This window comes from Panonychus citri, unplaced genomic scaffold (assembly GCF_014898815.1).
Source record: "Panonychus citri isolate SS breed McGregor unplaced genomic scaffold, ASM1489881v1 Contig00134, whole genome shotgun sequence".
In the NCBI taxonomy this organism is placed as follows: domain Eukaryota; kingdom Metazoa; phylum Arthropoda; class Arachnida; order Trombidiformes; family Tetranychidae; genus Panonychus; species Panonychus citri.
The window spans coordinates 439,797-457,560 of NW_026515539.1; the positions used below are offsets into that span (position 1 = coordinate 439,797).

General features: G+C 31.7%; 4 protein-coding genes and 1 long non-coding RNA gene across 6 annotated transcripts; 3 read left to right on the forward strand and 2 right to left on the reverse strand.

Moving 5' to 3' along the window:
• Positions 1–182: 182 nt before the first annotated feature.
• On the reverse strand, positions 183–3,925 carry LOC128391562 (rhomboid-related protein 2-like). Of its 2 annotated transcripts, XM_053351468.1 has the most exons (7): positions 3,724–3,925; positions 3,546–3,612; positions 2,751–3,248; positions 2,474–2,668; positions 2,019–2,404; positions 1,366–1,507; positions 183–1,125 (listed from the first exon to the last, which is right to left on the reverse strand). In XM_053351468.1, exons 3-7 carry the CDS (start codon positions 2,820–2,822, stop codon positions 817–819), a joined length of 1,104 nt encoding a protein of 367 aa, XP_053207443.1. In that variant the 5' UTR covers positions 2,823–3,248; positions 3,546–3,612; positions 3,724–3,925; the 3' UTR covers positions 183–816. The 2 variants fall into 2 exon arrangements, with proteins under 2 accessions (XP_053207443.1, XP_053207442.1); XM_053351467.1 differs by lacking the exon at positions 3,546–3,612.
• A 136-nt stretch (positions 3,926–4,061) lies between these two features.
• On the forward strand, positions 4,062–6,519 carry LOC128391564 (pre-mRNA-splicing factor CWC25 homolog). The gene has a single exon (XM_053351470.1). It carries the CDS (start codon positions 4,212–4,214, stop codon positions 4,644–4,646), a length of 435 nt encoding a protein of 144 aa, XP_053207445.1. The 5' UTR covers positions 4,062–4,211; the 3' UTR covers positions 4,647–6,519.
• Positions 6,520–7,414: 895 nt separating this feature from the next.
• Positions 7,415–13,517, forward strand: LOC128391561 (troponin T-like). Its single transcript, XM_053351465.1, has 12 exons — positions 7,415–7,663; positions 7,744–7,841; positions 7,971–8,268; positions 8,335–8,521; positions 9,265–9,317; positions 10,444–10,647; positions 10,824–10,994; positions 11,169–11,390; positions 11,471–11,541; positions 11,608–11,710; positions 11,781–11,957; positions 12,800–13,517. Exons 5-12 carry the CDS (start codon positions 9,291–9,293, stop codon positions 12,944–12,946), a joined length of 1,122 nt encoding a protein of 373 aa, XP_053207440.1. The 5' UTR covers positions 7,415–7,663; positions 7,744–7,841; positions 7,971–8,268; positions 8,335–8,521; positions 9,265–9,290; the 3' UTR covers positions 12,947–13,517.
• Positions 13,518–13,623: 106 nt separating this feature from the next.
• Positions 13,624–15,100, reverse strand: LOC128391565 (uncharacterized). The gene is made up of 3 exons (XR_008325825.1): positions 14,920–15,100; positions 13,937–14,283; positions 13,624–13,817 (listed from the first exon to the last, which is right to left on the reverse strand). It is a non-coding gene; the product is annotated as an uncharacterized LOC128391565 (long non-coding RNA).
• A 152-nt stretch (positions 15,101–15,252) lies between these two features.
• On the forward strand, positions 15,253–17,764 carry LOC128391563 (RNA-binding protein MEX3B-like). The gene is made up of 2 exons (XM_053351469.1): positions 15,253–15,851; positions 16,525–17,764. The coding sequence occupies exons 1-2, from the start codon at positions 15,503–15,505 to the stop codon at positions 17,232–17,234; spliced, it is 1,059 nt and encodes a 352-aa protein (XP_053207444.1). The 5' UTR covers positions 15,253–15,502; the 3' UTR covers positions 17,235–17,764.

Consider the following 17,764-nt stretch of genomic DNA (forward strand, 5'->3'; position numbering starts at 1 on the left):
TTTGTTTGTTTTACTCCATGTTTATAATCATGAGTGTCTGACTGTTGTGATTAGTTGATCATATTGATCTTTGATCAATGCAATTTCTTGTAAACAAGATTGATCATTAATTACCAGAAATGATTATTGTAAGAATTGAAATGTTGAAAATCAAGAGGTAGATAAAATCAAGACAAACCTGATTACTATTGTAAAGTGTTTATTGTTGATCATTTTGAATATCAACATTGATTTAAATTGTTGATATTGTAATAGTGGTACTGAATTAAGTTTCGCCAATCTTTTAATTAGACATTTGAGTCAATCATTTGTTTTTGTAAATTTAAAAAAGATAGAAGTAAAAATTGTCCAAGATCCATAATTATTGTTAACTGGACATTAATTATGTTCAAATCGACCAAACCAGATCAAAACTGACCTGAGTTCATCCAGAACAGCATTGGAAAAGAATCTGACAATTGTAACATGTTCTTGACAAATTCAACTTAAGTATTGTGAAAATTTACAAAAGACAGAAAGAGTAACTTCAATATTTAATTAAAATATTGACGAAACTGTAATATACCCACAGTAGCATTTTAAAAAACAAATTGATAGTTTGTTGGAAAATTAAAATGATGAGGATGAAAGATATGTAACTATTGGATTTAAAAACTTGGATTATGGAAAAGATTTTCCTCTTGAAGGCAAAAATATTTGGTAGTTTGAGCAATTTGTAACAATTAAGTGTCCAAGTGAATTAAAATAGATGTTGCTGGTAGGTTGAAGTAGTAGTTTCCTTGATTGCCACAATTATGGATATGATGATGAGGTGAATTATTTACGAGGCTTTGGAAAGTAATCAGAATAACCAAAATTAAAAGAGATACAAAATCCCATAAGAATAACATATAACACCAAAGCGATAATGCCGAGTCGTTTTTCCCATTTTTTGACCTTTAAATTTCTTAAGGCCATTACACCGACAAGAAAACCAGCTAATGCACCCATAAAGTGGGCTGAATAAGAGGTTCGAGTTTTTTCACTTTGAGTATAACGGTTGTACATCGCAACACCGACATCAATGGTACCAAATGCCACTAATCCGACTGCTCTGATTACACCAAATTCCATTTCATTGAAATTCTATAAAAAGATGAAAAATGATTAGTTAAATTTTCATAAATATGAATTACAATTCAATTAGAGTAATTATTTTTTCATAATAATCTAAAATTACAATTGATTAAACTGAAAATCCTCCCAAAAATGATCTAATTTGAATAAAATTTAAAAACATATGATGTTGACAAGTATATTAATCAATTAACATCATAAATGTGAGATTATTTTCTTGATTAGTTGATTGTAATTTTTTCAACTTACAATAACAACGTTCGCCAAGTGTGCAGCTATTAATGCATAGACTCCACCCGATGCTCCGGCCAAATATGATTTCGGATCTGAAAGTGAACTGCCAAGAGATCCCGCTAATACACCACTCAAGTAGACTAGACCGACTCTCCACCTAGACGACAATTAACAGAAAAAAGATAATGAGACAATTGTTCATAAATCGATCAACAAAAAAAGAGAAGAAAATTGAAGGTTCAATCGAGGAGTCTCAATTGATTCATCCACAGGTACATGAAAATTACAATAAGCGTTGATAATGGAATCAGAGGGAAGAACAAAAGAGAAAGAAAAGAAAAGAAAGAGAGACAATAATTTCTGATCAGAATTAGAAACTATTAGTTGAGAAACCTTCGTTGAAGAAGCCACCATGTTGACGAACAAAAATTGATTCGTTCAATTCTTCTTGGTTTTCTTTCTCTATTGTAGATCGATTTTTCTTACTTGAGAGAGAGAATAATAAATAAACTAATACAGAAGAAGGTTTTTATTATTTCTCTCTCTTTCTCTCTAGAGAGTTCGATTCATAATCAGACAAGGAAATGTTGAGAGAGATTTTCGCTTGTCAATAAAAGCTAATCGGGCCCTAAGAGCTGAACGATTCTTGGAACGGGAACTATAATTACCATTTATGGACCATTTCCAATGGAATACCAAGAAGAAGTTGAACAAGTAGATTAAAGAAAAGATGAAAAAATCCGGCATGAATTAGAGCATAGGTGAGATATCTCCAAACTTCGTAACGACGATAAGGATCATAAATAAGAGAACTATCAAAAGGCACTGGACCGGTGGCTGAGAAAGTTTTCATTTTAACACAATAATAGATAAAAACTGCAATCTCTACAATAGAGATTAACATAAGAAACAATGGCGGAGGTGAACAGTTATACTCCTCGATGTAACGTCTAATCACCGATTGTCGTTGAGATTTAGGGACAACAGCAATGGCAGCATAACGGATTAATCGATGAAGTCGCGGTCTATGAGCTCCCATTTCTCGTGATTTAACCTGAGCACAAAGAGAACAAAAAAGATTATAAATTTTGAATGAGATTGTCATCTGATTAAGTCCACTAACCATTGAGATAAATTCGGAATAGGAAATGTAACCATCATGATCCCATTCAACTCTTTCGATAATTTCATCAAGAACTTCACGAGGAATGTCTTCTTCGAGCCTTTCATTTGCTTCCATGATACGACGTCTAAATGCACCGATTGGTATTCTACCATTTCCATCTGTGTCATATTTGTCAAATACTGGTTTCCAAATCTACAGGTAGGACACAACAGGTTAAAGGAAAAATTATTATAAAAAAGAATAGAAAATAAAAGAATAGAAAATGAAAACTTACCCGATCCATTTCTAAGCTTACAGTAACTTGATCTTGATCTTGATCAACACCAACTCTATTACCTTTTACCATGTTAATCTAATTCGTTTTCTCTTCTTGATTAAATCCTTGAGTTACTAAGTAGAATTTCACTTATCACCAATAAAATGGATGATTAAAGAATCAATCAACCAGAAGATGTAATAACTTAATTCCACTTGTTGGTTGTAGTTTTCTCTGTCTTTTTCTCTCCTCTCCTTTCTAACCGAAATTAGTTTATTCTCTTGGTTAACTGATTGTAATTAGTTTATTTACTAATAACTCTTATCTCTATGAGACTCACTCAGTTATTGCAAACTCGTAGAGAGAAAAATTGAAAGAAGAAAAACAATAACATCAATAACCAAGAGAGAGAGAGAAATAAAACAAGAGGGAGAGAAATGAATGAGAGGGTTTTAACTTCTAGGTGTGGTTGTGTTGAGAACAAGATGAAATAGATGTGATTTGTTGGATGGTTACCTGGAAAAAAATAGAGAATTTAGAACAATTAGTTAAAAATTGACTACGGAAATGTAACTTAATCTTGAATGGTGATGATTCAAAATGTGAACATGAAAAAAAGCTAATAATCAAACAGTGATTCCAGTGAGAGGGAAAAAGTGTGAGAAAGAAAAGAAACTATTCCATTTGATTTAACATGTTAACAGGTATTTATCTCTATTTATCATGGTAATAATCATAATTCTGAGCAAATAATATAACTACGATAAACTAAGCAACCATCAAACTATTAAATCAAATAGAACAAAAAATTACCTGTAAACAAAATCTAAGTCCAGAGAGAGAAAGTGAGAAAGAAACAAAGAAAGTGAAGGAAAACAAACTGAAAGAAACAAGATTTAAGATTAAACATTACTAATTAACACAATTGAGACAATTATCACCACCTTAATCAAATAGAAGTTGAAACAATTAACCAAAAAGAGATACTTACATGAAATGAATCAATTAATATTTAGCTTTTTTTAAGCTTTTTGAGAATTTGAAATTTTCCAATCTCAAGACAAATAGATTTTTAAACTTGGTTTTAAAAAATTACAAGATATTCAACTAATCTAATTAAAGGTTAAGTAGTGAGAGTCATTAAGTAGTTAAAAATAAAATGGATTAAAAAATGTAAACGTAACTAAATTAAATGAAAATGAAAGAAAAAAATTGGACAATTTAATTGTTAGGACAAAGAAAACATTTCAACATTTAAAGAGCGAAATTAGTGAAAATAGTCAAGCCGAACGGCTAAACTTCGAGCATTTTTGAAAATTCATTTGTTTACATTTAGTTGATTCTCTTTGAAGGTTTTTGTTGTTTTCTAAGTGAATTAAAGTTAATTTGGTGATCTACTTTTTTATATTTTCTAATTTTATTTGTATTTTTATTTTGCTCTTATTGGAAAGAATATTTAGTGTTGAAGGTTTTTGTAAAATGTCAGAACAGAAATTGGATTGGATGTACAAAGGTGTTTCTGGTCTTGTTGACAGAGAATCTTATTTAACTGGACGAAGAATTGATAAGACCTTTGAATTGGCCGAAAGGGAGGAAAAAGGTGAAAGAATTGACGTTCCTGTTCATGAATCTGTTCCTCAGTCAATTCTTGATCTTCCTAGTACATCAAGATTCAACAATAGACTATCAGCAGATGACCCGTTGGTTGCGATGAAACAAAGACAACTTGAAGAGGCGAGAAAGATTTTGAATAATCCTTTAAAGATGAAGAAGATTAAAGAACTAATTGAAGCCGAGAAGAAATCATCAACATCATCATCTATTGTGAAAAAGAAGAAAAAGAAAAGTAAAAAGAAACATAAAAAGGATAAAAAGAAGGAACATAAAAAGAAACACAAGAAACACGATAGATAGAATTAATTGATTCGATGATCCAACCAACAGATCGCTACAAATTGGAACTCAAAGTCCTCGATTAATCGCCAAGAGAAAAGTTCAAAGAAATTTCATCTCTTTGACCATTTTCATTCATCAAAGTGCAGAAAACTAACTTCAAATCTCATTAAAATGATGACCATTGTCCATCCATTGTAATTACTTTTGGCTCTTAACTGCGATTCTGAGTTAAAAAAATCTTTCACAATCAAAACGTGACTTTCTACCTAAATTAAAAGGTCAATCGAGTGTCCAATTCACAAAGAAAATGTGTCAATATCTTTGTCAATATATTTCTGGAAAACAATCAACAGTTGATTTACGAAAGTGTAAACATTAATTAATCTAATTGTTAAGCATTTTTTCAAAGTTCTCTCATCAATATTGACCAAAAAACAACCAAGAAATTCAATCAACCTGATCATCTTCATTTCTCCAAAAAGAAAACAACAGAACCGATATTTTAAGAGATTCGAAGATCCCACCAACAGGTCAATCCAACAGGTTGACCTTGATTCGGACAAAGATGACCCTCGATTTCCTATTGGTTGTAAAAGAAAAAGAAAAAAGTTCTCCAAACAAATTTTATCTCATTGATCTTTATTTTCATATTATTTTGAAAATCCACTTTGGATTAACTTTTATCTTCTCGGTTGTCATAACAATAACAACTTACCAGCGATAAAATCATCAACCACCATCATCTTGATGATAAATTAATATTTCTCTTCTCCCTTCTCACTTTCCCGTCGTCATTTTGTCATCTATTTTTTTTTTCTAGTAGAAAAAAAGAAAGAGAGATTGATAAAAGAAAGAAAAGAAAGAGAAAACCCAAAGTAATGGCTTTACTTTATTCTTGGCTCAACAAACCAAACAATTATCACCTTTCCTCCGGCTGGTTGTTCATTAAGTATGTGATTCTACTGTTATTGGCGATCAATGTGATGATCTGTATTCTCTTAATTCCAATCGTGTTGGCCTACATAAACGACCATGCGAATCACGATGATTTTGGTGGAGCTTCAATTCTGGCTGCTTCCATTTACGCTGTTGTTTTCCTAATTTTCGCCATCGGTACTCATACATTGGGATTTTTTTCGGTCAAACGTCAAGTGTACCAATTAATGTTAAGCTATTGTCTTGCTGCTTCTCTCATCTTATTGTCCATCATTCTGTCCGTTGAAACAAGAGAAAGACCTTTAATTACCTGGTTGTGTCTTAATTTCACTACGATTATGTTAACCCTCGCGTTTAGTTTTGTGATACGGCGAATGGAACATCCCGCTGGACCATCGATCGTTAATCAAGTTGATTTTGATGATGTTCTTTACACCAGATAGATTAATCAATATTTTTCCTTCTACACATCAATTGAAACTCATCAATTCCCGTTAATCTCTCAGTGTGTTTGTCTTATAAGTGATAAGTGGATCATCATCATCATCATAATCATCACTTAGCTTATTGCCTGAGATTTTGTTGCCATCCTCATATTGTAGTTCATAGTCATCATCATCTTTATCGTTTTTTTTAATCATCTTCATCATTTACAACTAAAAATGACCAAAAAAATTCATCCTAATCATCACTGATTATTCATACAAACGAGATAACTAATTGTGCTCTTCAAATGATTATTTAACCTTCTCATTGAAATCAAAAGACTATCTTATCATTTAGAGTTAATTAATGATTAAAGTACAACAGAATCAGAAATTCACCAAAGTTAACAATTATTCTTGAGGTGATTAGTTAATCGGATAACCAGGATAATTTAAACTCGAAACTTTCAATCAATACGAAAACTGTTTTTTTTATCTATTCGATTAAAACTAAATTCTAATTGTTTGAACATCTTCAAGATCATTTGTTGATTTCCCGTTGATTTTAATCTATTTCCCTCATCGTAATGATCAGCAATCTATCAATTTAATAGATCAACAATTAACATTCACTGTAACTAATTAAACAAAATGGAAAAGGATAATTATCTCCAATTGATCATTAATAATGTTTTTTTTTTCACTCTAAATATGTTAACTTAATCAAAGGACAATTTAGATTTTTTTTCCTCTTTTTAATTGTTTACTTATTCTGATATCAGTTGGTCAGGAATAGATTTGATTGTTGGCTTAAAGGATAAACATAATTAGACGATAAAAGAACATTGAACTTCCCATAACAATCAATTAATTAGTTAATTAGTTAATTGTTCATCTTATCTAATTGATCAGTTTACTAATACAAGTTAAAGGAAAAAGCAAATTATAGAAATGATTTAAGTTTTTCATTGGAATAATGTTAATTAACTATCAGTGAGGAAAAGGAAACTCTGATTTCTTAATCAAATTAAATGAAAAAGTGAAAAAATCAACAATTAAAATTGATTAAAATTAATTTTCGACTCGAAGCGGATTCGATAACCGCAATTCCGATAACCGGCATTTGGTTTGTATTTACGTTACAGATGGTTGATAGTTTTTCATTTTCTATTGATTAATTATATTATCGAGTAAATTAAATAATCAATAATTTAATTGAATTTAATTAGACGATTAAAAAGAGAGAATTAATTAAATTAGCGAATTTTTTGCTTACCGGTTACCATGACAACGCGGTTTTTTATTTTCGAATTCGGGTTGACAGTTTTTTTCGTTTCTTTTTTTTTTCATTTCAAATTATTAATTTGTTGATTAAATTGAAATTAATTCATTTAAATCTCCGATGTTCTTCATGCAATTGTATTGAGATTATCTGATGAACTTGAATTCAGTGTTTTCTTTCAGTCAAAGTGAATTAGTCTACAAATTGATTCCTCGTTTAATTGAATGAGAGGAAAAATGTTCCATCAGCTGTTGAATTGTCTCATTTCAATTTCTTCATCAATTGAGAAACATTTCCCCATGTGAATTATCATCATCATCACATGAAGTTGACATTTTACACCAACAAGATTCTCTTGATGGTTATTATTAATACTTAATTTCTGCTCAATGGTAAGTCTTTTTTTCCTTCTCTCTTCCGTTCTGTTAATTTTCTGCAATCTTTTAAATTGATTTTTTTATTGTTTCCACAGCAATTGGTTGGCTCATAATAGAAGAAAATTAATCACATTCAATGGATTATTGTGTTTTCTTTTTTTCTCCATGGTACATGAATGGAACTTTTCCTCAGGTAAACATAATTAGAATCAATTACTGTCAATTTGATCTATGATAAAACCGAACAATTAAAATCACTCTAATTTCATTCTTCTGGCGCTCTATTCTAATTTCTGCATTTCTATTTTCATTTTGTTCTTAGGCTTCTATCTGGTTGATTAGTTGCTTTTGATCGCAATTAAGATAAAAAAAAAGATGTGATTTAATTGCTGGTGCCAAAGGATAAATGAGATGATACTAATAGAATTTCATTTTCTCCATTCGAACCTCAAACAATGAATTCTCTCCAAGGAAAATATTCCAGATCAGATGCGATTCCCAACCATTTGATTGAACCTTTTAATTGAACTTTGATTTGCTTTCAGATCTATAATTAATCACCATGATGCATTCAATTGAAAAACTGTTCATTTAACTGAATAAAAATGCTAAGACAATTAGTAAGTATAAAACTATTCTAATCCTTTCACAACCAACTAATCCATTAAAAAATTTCTCTTCAACAGTTTAATTAGGATCCAACTCTCTCTCTCTCTCTCCACCTCATTACTATTCAAGTTCAACATTGAAACAATCCAAATGAGTTATCTTTAGATTTCATCTATTCTAATAACGTCTATCAATTCTGGAACGATCTTCCAACGGACAATCGTTAATCTCCATGATGTTAATTGTTGTCTCATTACAATAACTGTAAGTTACTGGAGAAAGTAATCAAACCTGAGGATCTCTGAAAGTCTAAAGTGTCCATTGATCAAAATAGATTCTGTTAAATGACTTGGATCTCTGAATACTGGTGAATGATGATGAGGATGATAAGACTGAGAATGCTCAGGAATCAACGATAAAAACTTATTTTCGTTTTGGTAGCAGTTGAAGTTTACTTTCTTATTTCGAGGTCTAAATTTGTTGGGTTCTAGATAAAATAGAACAGCAACCAAAACAACACTCACAGGGAAAAAAGAAAGAGTATATAAGATGATAAAGATGATGAAGATGAGGGGAAGATAAAGATGAGAAGAAAAAAAAATTCTTAGTAGTTCTGGCAATTGAATATCGCAACAGTTGGATACAAGGTTTACAACAATCAACTTGATTATTGTGCCTCAGTTTGTGTATGTTTATATATATTGTTTATTAATCACAATTAATCACAAATTAATCAAAATTAATTACGAATTACCTTCATCATCTTCATCCTCATTATCATCTCATCATCATCAGTAACATTATCATCTTAATCATATCATAAGTTTCATTTTAATTTTCCAACGAAAAAGTTTTCTTTTCCGCATCATCAGTGAACGAAAAAGATAATCATCTTAATTGATCAACATAAATCACTATTAATTTTGTTATAATCTAGTTTCTTTCCAAAGTGATTTAGAAATCAACAATTAATTTCAATCATCTTTAACTCATTCATATACAGAGAGAGAGAGTCTAATCTACAAACGACACCATGACTGAAGTTGATAACAATTTACAGGTAAGTTTAAAATTCAATAAATTATATGTATAACAATCATTAACTATCATTATCACCTTTCATTAACAATTAACCAAATTTACCACAAAATATCAACAATTAAATCCAGAGAATGATAATCAACAATGTGTTGGATTCTCATCTCATGTTAGGAATTGATCAGAATCGGAATCTATAAGCCAATTGTTTTTTATTAGTTTTTCGCCTGTTAAATCAACGAATGTAAAAACAATTAACTTTTAGCTAGTTAATTGTTGATTTTAAGATTGGAAACTTTTACACCCTTTAAATTGTCCTTAGTAACTTTGCTTTCTCATTATTATTAGAGCCTATGTGAGAGGGAGAGGGAGAGAGCTTATTGAAGCCACTGGTGGTTCCACCACCACCACCAACTAATGTTAATTAGTTGAAATTCATTGAACATAAATATATGTTTGTGAGGAGATGAAGATGATGATGATGAAGCAAAGTTACAGAGAGAAAATAATAAGATGGTAAACATGATGGAAGATTAAACAGTTGAGAAGAAAGAGAAATGCTGAAAGAAAATAACTTGGCTTTAGACCAAGTTCAACTTTAGCGAAACTGGATTAAGCCTCTTTCGTTTAGCTGAGTATATATGCAGAAAGTCATTGGGAAAATTCAACAATTTAATCTGTTTTTTGACAATTAGGTTTTCTTTTTCTTCTCTAAACAGAAATTGGAACTTGGCCAAGTTCATCAATACTGATCAACTTTTTCTTTCTTCTCTTTCTTTTTCCTCGTCGTTTCCTCATTTTTTCCCTCTATTTTTGGGTTCTTCTTATTTTCTATCACTTTTTCCACCACTTTTTGGGCAATAACTCAGAGAGAAGAGAAGAAAACAAGGATCGATTTTTCTGCTTCTCATCTTTTCAAAAGTTCTGGTTACTCAGAAAGCTAAATTTCGTTACAGTTTTGTAACGAAATTTCCGTTAACAAAAGATGATCAATGTAAACCAATCGATCCTCATTTTCGGTCTCTTTAGTTTAACAACCATATTACTGTTAAGGTGATGATGAAATTGAGTTGATCATAAATTTTATCATTAATTAAATATGAATTGTATCTACTCTTTTTTGCCTCATCTTCTTTTATAATCAACAGGAAAAACTCCGAAAAAAGAAGGAGGAAGAAGAATCCATGTGGGCCGAATATATAGAACAAATGAAGAAAACCCGGGCCAAGGAAGAAGAAGATTTGAAGAAATTGAAAGAGCGACAGGCCAAAAGAAAAGATCAACGCCGAGAACAAGAGAAAATGATGCTTGCGATGAAAAAGAAGCAAGATGAGCAGAAACAACGGGAGATTGTAAGTAAATGTGTCGAAAACCCCATAGGATCCTATTGAGAAAACGGAAAACATAAAATATCAAAGGAAAAAATGATAAATTACTCATTAAAGTGATTCCAAGAAAATACTTATCAATACTATCAGCCTGTTGATCTAACATTTCTTCTTGAATTTCTATCATCCACTCAACACAGGAAGAGAAAAAAAATCGAGAAGCTGAGGCCAAACGTAAACGATTAGAAGAAGCTGAACGTAAAAGACAAGCCATGGCTGCGGCTTTACAGAAGCAGAAAGAGTCGGTTAAACCAAATTACGTTATCACCAAGAAAGAAGGAGGTTCGACGCAAGGACAGGGTCAAGATAAGGTAATTAATTGGTGAACACACGTTGATAATAATGGAGGTTTCCATTAGCCATTTCCGGTCTTCATGTTTATCTTTTTTTTCCTCTCCTTCTTTCATCTCCTGCGGGGGTTTGAATTAAATATAATGATGATTGGAATTTTTTTCTCTTCTTCTTCTTTTCAATGGAATTTCCAGTTTTCCAATGTGATGTTTGCTCGAGCTGAATTGAACAAAACAAAGGAACAATTGGCTGAAGAGAAAACCATTGCCCTTGGATTGAGAGTTAAACCTCTAAAAATTGATAACATGGATGAAGATGATCTTCGTAAAAAAGCCGCTGAACTTTGGGAACAAATTATCCAATTAGAGAGTGACAAATATGATCTTGAGGAGCGGCGAAAGAGACAGGATTATGATGTGAGTTTTTCTTTGGAAAGGCCACTTTGTTTTCCCTGTAAAATTAAATTTAATCTTGTTTTTCATTGCTAATCCATTAGTTGAAAGAATTGAATGAACGTCAACGACAGATCAATAGGAACAAAGCTTTGAAAAAAGGTTTAGACCCAGAGTAAGTTTACAATTGAAATTCACCTTGACGAATTGTTAATTTTTAATTGTAATTCTTTAATTGTAGAGCTTTTACTGGAAAATATCCACCAAAGATCAATGTCGCAAGTAAATATGAACGACGAGTCGACCGGTACACTTTTCAGGATAAAAAGGCTCTTTTCGAAGGCGTAAGTTTTTTCCTTGGATTCTCTTCACCAACCCAATGATTAACTCTTTTTTTTTTAATTCTAAATCCAGGGTTGGGAAGAATTGTATAAACAGCAACTTGAAAAATCATGGGAAGAAAGGATTAAGGATTATAAGGAACGTGGATCACCAAAATTGATGAAGTGGGATCCATCTAACCCGAAAAACAAGGAAACCTATGAACCTGGAACAAGGACCTATGATGATACTGATGATTTTGATGTTATGGTTAGTTAATTGTTGTGGTTTCCTTTCTTTTCCTTTCCTCTTATTCTACCTTTAAATTGTTGATACCTTTACCCTTAAAGGTGGATAAATATATAATTAACTTGGGGGAAATAATCTTTCCAGCTTGTGGTCAGCCGATTAAGAGATTATAATTACAATTAACAGATTAAGAGAGATGATGATGGTGTGCGAAGTGTGTCTTTCTATATAAGTTATTACTAAGAAAAAGAAGAGAAAGAAAAGTAAACAAAATCCATAGATAATCAAGGGCAAAGAGAATGAGAGAGAAAGAAACTTTTAACAAACTGACCAAAGGTAAGACAATTTCAATACAGGTGAGGTGATAACACTTGAAAGAGAAAGAAAGAGAGAGAGAGCGAAAAATAGAGGGAATCAGTTTAACTACTAGATGGCGACTACTAACTACGAGAAATGTAGTTAACATTGTAAGTGTAATCAACTTTGTTATATAGATGCTGTTAAGTTGATTGATTGTGGATTCAAACGTTGTTAGAGAGAAAGAAAGAGAGAGAGAGAGCGATAGAAAAGAAAGAGAAACAAAAGATGATCTTAAATCTACTTTTTCTTATTCTTTAATAGCTCTTTCTTTTTTCTTCTAGTTAGAACTAGAAATTATTACTGGGCACACGAACTTATTCTCAACGTGTATTTATATTCCCTAGTTAATTGGTTTGCCCTTAAACCTCAATTCACTTTAAAAACTTTGAAGATTTTTAAAGTTTTATGATTTTTGGAAGAAAAAAAAGAAAACAAACTAATTTCTAATGCTTTCTTTGTTTTTTTCTCGCCTTCTTTTGTCTTTCATCTTTTTTTCCCTTTAGGACACTTTCAAGCCGTACTCAGCTCCTGAACCTTCACCACCACGATCAGCTCCTAGGTTTGGTGCTCCAGCTCAACCAGAGGATGAGGAAGAAGAAGAGGAAGAAGAGGAAGAGGAGGAAGAAGAGGAAGAAGAGGAAGAAGAGTAAAGAAGAAAAATCAAATAAAATCAAAGATGGTTTCACATCGTCACATAAAGAAAAAAAAGAAAACAAACCCAAATATTTGCCAAAAATAACGAATAACGAAAAGACTTGTTGTTGTTGACCATATTGGGTGTTGACCTTAACCCAAAACCACCACTCTCTCTGTTATCCGCTCTGTTTTCCTCTCTCTCTCTCTCTCTCTCTTCTCTATTTCCCTCTGTTTGTGTGTATGAATGTTTTTTTTGTGTATGGCGAGTGTATGTTTTTGTGGAGGATAATCCTTTCCAGTGTATAGTCTCTCTATGTGAGCCAAAGATTGCAAAAAAAGGAAGATGTTATTGTGAAAAGTTTAACCTAAAATCGAGTGAAAGAAAGAAAAAAATATAAATAAGAAAAGAATAAGAAAAAAGCAAAGAAAACAACGTTAATCAATGGTAAACGAGAAAAACATACACAAACAATTGATTTATGATTCTTATTCAATTATCAACGTTTCTCTCTCCATCTCCTCTATCTTTATCAATCCATTGACAAAGCTGCCAAAAATAATTAAAAAAAAAATATATAATATTAATTCAATGAATGCGTTCATATCTATGTCTCTGGTTTACATAAATTGAATTGTAATATCATCATCTTATTGAAAGAAACAAAAAACTAATAAAATCTAAATTGTTAAAGTTAAAGAGAAAGAAAAACAAAGGTTACCGGTGTAATATCGTCACTATGAGGGTAGTTATTGTCATCGTCGGGAATTTAATTGTGCCGGTTAAAAGGTTGAGAATTAATTAGTACCATAAATTTAAAGTGTAAAAAGAGAAATGAGTGAGTGACTGGAATGATTAGAGAATCGTAAATTGGTTGGGTCGTTTCTCTGAAGAAAAGAAAAGAAAAACAAAAATTTGTATTAGAAAAGCAACAAAATGAAATCTTTTTAAATTCTCATGTGTTGGTCTAGCCGGTTAACAACAATTGGTCAACAATGGTAAATACCTTGAACATAATATACACTATAAATGCGTGTTTGGTGTAAGTGTATGTATGGTTTGTAGTTTTCCAGAGATTCCAAAAGTTGGTTGTGTAGTTGAAGTTGCGTTTTTTGTTAACTATTTTTTTTCTTCTTCTTTTTCTCTTTCTATTGCTCCTAATCAACAACAAGCAACATGTAATAAGCCAGTGATGCAGGGAACCAGCCAACCAACCAAACAACAACACAAACCCATCATCAGTCGTATGAAGGCCATTAGATCATTAGCACAAAGAAACCACATGGTTCAGTGAAAGCGAAATTAATGCTCCGAACCAGTTTGGGATTATCATCATCACCAAGAAAAAAAAACCTGAATTAAGAAAACGACATAAGAAAAAGAAGTTGAAACACAGACAAAAATAGCAGAGAGAGAGAGAGAGAGAGAGAGAGAGAGAGAGAGAGAGAGAGAGAGAGAGAGAGAGAGAGAGAGAGAGAGAGAGAGAGAGAAGGCTAAGAGAAAAAAGAAGAAAAATGATGAAGATGAAGAAAAAGGTGAATAGCAGATGATAAGAGTGCGAAGAGAGGAGAAAGAGAGAAAAAGAGAAAAAGAAAGAAAAGAAAGAGAAAAGAGAAAGGCAAACAAAAGACAAGAAAAAAAGGAGGGAAACAAAGACAACAAAAGAAAGATGTTAACAAGCTCAAGGTTAAAGCGAAGAAGGCGAAGAAACTTAAGCTAGAAAAAGATGAAGAGAAAGAGAGAGAGAGAAAAAAAGGTAAGAAAGATGAAAGAAGAGAAAAAGGTAAGAAAAGAAAGACAAAAAATGGCCGAAATAATATTTTTGCTTGCGAAAAACAGTAACATCAACTGGTAAGTCCATTTCTCTCTCCATCTCTATGATCCCACCAAAGAGTAAAAACCTTTTCCTACCAAAGAGAGCAAAGAAAAAAAAAGAAAGAGAGAAAAAGAGAATAGAACAAAAAAATGAAAAAGAAAATCCAAAGAGACCGAAATTTTAACGTTCCAAAGACGAACAAGATGATCTTCCAAATAATAATAATAATACAAACGAAAAGCTTAAAATCCAAAACACAGAGAGAAAGAGAGAGAGAGAGAGAGAGAAAAAAAATGAGAGAGAAGAGAAAAAAAATTCACAGAGAGAAAAAAGAAAAGAAAATAAAGAAGAAAGAAAAGAAAGAGAAAAAAGAAAGAGAAAAAAGAAAGAGAAAACTCACATTTAGAATAGAATAAAATTGACCGCCAGATGGCACAAGTTGTTCGTATTTATATGGTCTGTTCATTGAGAGAGTTTTTTATTTGTATGTTGACTCTGTAAGTCTCTGTGTGTGTAATTTTATTTGTTTGTTGTATGTATTTGGTGTCTTTCTCTCCATCTCTTTGTTTCTTTTTTTTTCAAGACACACACACACACATACTACACACACCAGATACAATTTTAATCACCAATTAAACTATTTCTTAATAATTATCATTGAAAATAAATCTATTATAATTGTTAACCATCTCACTATCACCAATCACCATCATCATCATCACCATCAACAAACAAACAACATTTTAAACATTTACCATGCCTGCTGGATTTTTCTACGACTGTGAATCTACAATCAACAATAATAATAGTAATAATCTTAATAATCTTAATAATAATAATAATATTAATAGTAATAGTAATAGTGTTGTTAATAGTAATGGATTGGAGGACCAAAGAGCTCTACAACTTGCATTTGAATTATCCATGTTGGGATTAATCAATGAGGATGATGACAGTATTTCAACAAGCAACAATAATCTCAGCAATAACAACAGTGTTAATCATAATTTTGAGATTGAATCAAGGACAAAGAAAAGTCAAAATACAACAGAATGTGTTCCAGTTCCCTCATCGGAACACGTTGCCGAGATAGTTGGACGACAAGGTATTTACATTGAAAATTATTCTCTCTTCTCTTTTTTTCTTCTCCTTCTCGCATTTTTTTCTTCTCTCATTACCGCATTTATTTTGTATCTCTTTTTTTCTATTCTCTTTCTTTCTTTCTTTTTCTCTTTTCATGTCCCTGTCTCTTTACTTTTTCTACTGTGTGTCTGTTTCTTTCTCTTTCTCTCTCTTTCTATTTTTCTCATTACCATTTCACTTTGTCTCGCCTTTTTTTCTTCTCTCTCTCTTTTTTTCCTCGGTTCTCGGCCTTTGTCTCTCTCTCACTCACTCACACACATTATCACCTTCTCTAAATCTCACTTTAAAAATGTCTCTCGCTAAAAATTACTCTTTCAAAATATCTTTTTTTTTCAAATTTCTCTTCTCTCTTTTACTTTTCCCTTTTTACTCTGTCGGTTTTTCTGTCGATTTTTTTTGGTTACTCTGTCTTTCTCTCCATAACCAACATTTCTCTCTTTCTTTTTCCATCCTCATTTTTCTCGCATTTTAACTTTCACTCTTTTACTCTCCTTTCTCCTCTCATTCACTTTCTCTTCTCTTTTATTTTTATACTTTATTTTCTTTTTGTTTCAATGCTTCCCTCTCTCATCGAAATTTTTTTGTTTCTTTCATTTTCTTTATTCTTTTCTCTATCATAAACTTTATTCCTTTAGGCTGTAAAATTAAGGCCCTGAGAGCAAAGACAAATACTTACATAAAGACGCCAGTACGAGGTGAAGAGCCTGTTTTTGTGGTAACCGGTCGAAAAGAGGATGTTAATGCAGCTAAGAAAGAAATCCTTTCCGCCGCGGAACATTTCAGCCAAATTCGAGCTCAACGTAAGAGTAATCTCAATGGTACCGGACTCGCTGGTCTTGGTCCAAATCCCAATTTACCTGGTCAAATGACGATTCAGGTTCGTGTACCCTACAGGGTGGTTGGTCTTGTAGTGGGACCAAAAGGGGCAACAATCAAAAGAATCCAACAGGAGACCAATACTTACATAATTACTCCAAGCCGGGATAAAGAGCCCATATTTGAGGTTACAGGGTTACCTGAGAATGTAGAAAAGGCCAGGAAAGAAATTGAATCTCACATTGCCATCAGAACTGGAGGTATCATCGATTCGACAACGGGTGCAACCTCATCAACAGCAACTTCATCTTCAGGAGATTCTGAAGCAAGTTCACGAGAATTTCTTAACGACTCACCACTTTTCAACGCTTTCTCCTCATCCAGCACAACCAATGGTCTAGGTCTATCCTCTTCCGAACTTGACTCTGATCTTTTCTCCGCATTCTCATCGACAAACCGTGAAAAGGATATTATCTCTTCGAGCATCTTAAAAAACGATGCAATATCGTTAATCGAATATTTCTATTGATTTTAAATTGAATTGATTATATAGCAATTATCAAATTTCAAGCATATATTATAGAGAAAATGAAAACAAAAAAACCAGAGAGAAAGAGAGAGTGAGCGAGAGTGAGTGAAAGATAACAAACAAATCCCAAAATTTAAAAAGACGAAGAATTTATATAATCATTATTGGAAAGCGCAAAAAAATTATTATTAATTAAGATTACAAAAAATAATTAATTTACACAAACACACAACTAAAAAAAACCATCACAAAAACAACAAAAAAACCCAACTACATCTCTATATATATATAAAAAAAAGACAAAAACTAAAACAATACAAATTCAATAACATTCAACACAACAACAACAAAAACTCAAATTCTAAACCAAAACGATCAACATTTTCCTCATCAAAAACAACCAACAAAAAAAAGATTTTAACATTATCATCATCATCTTTAAAAATCATCTCATCATCAACAACAACAACAAAAACCACAATGACAATAATAAAAAAATCTATATTATTTGAAGTTAATTAATCCAAAAA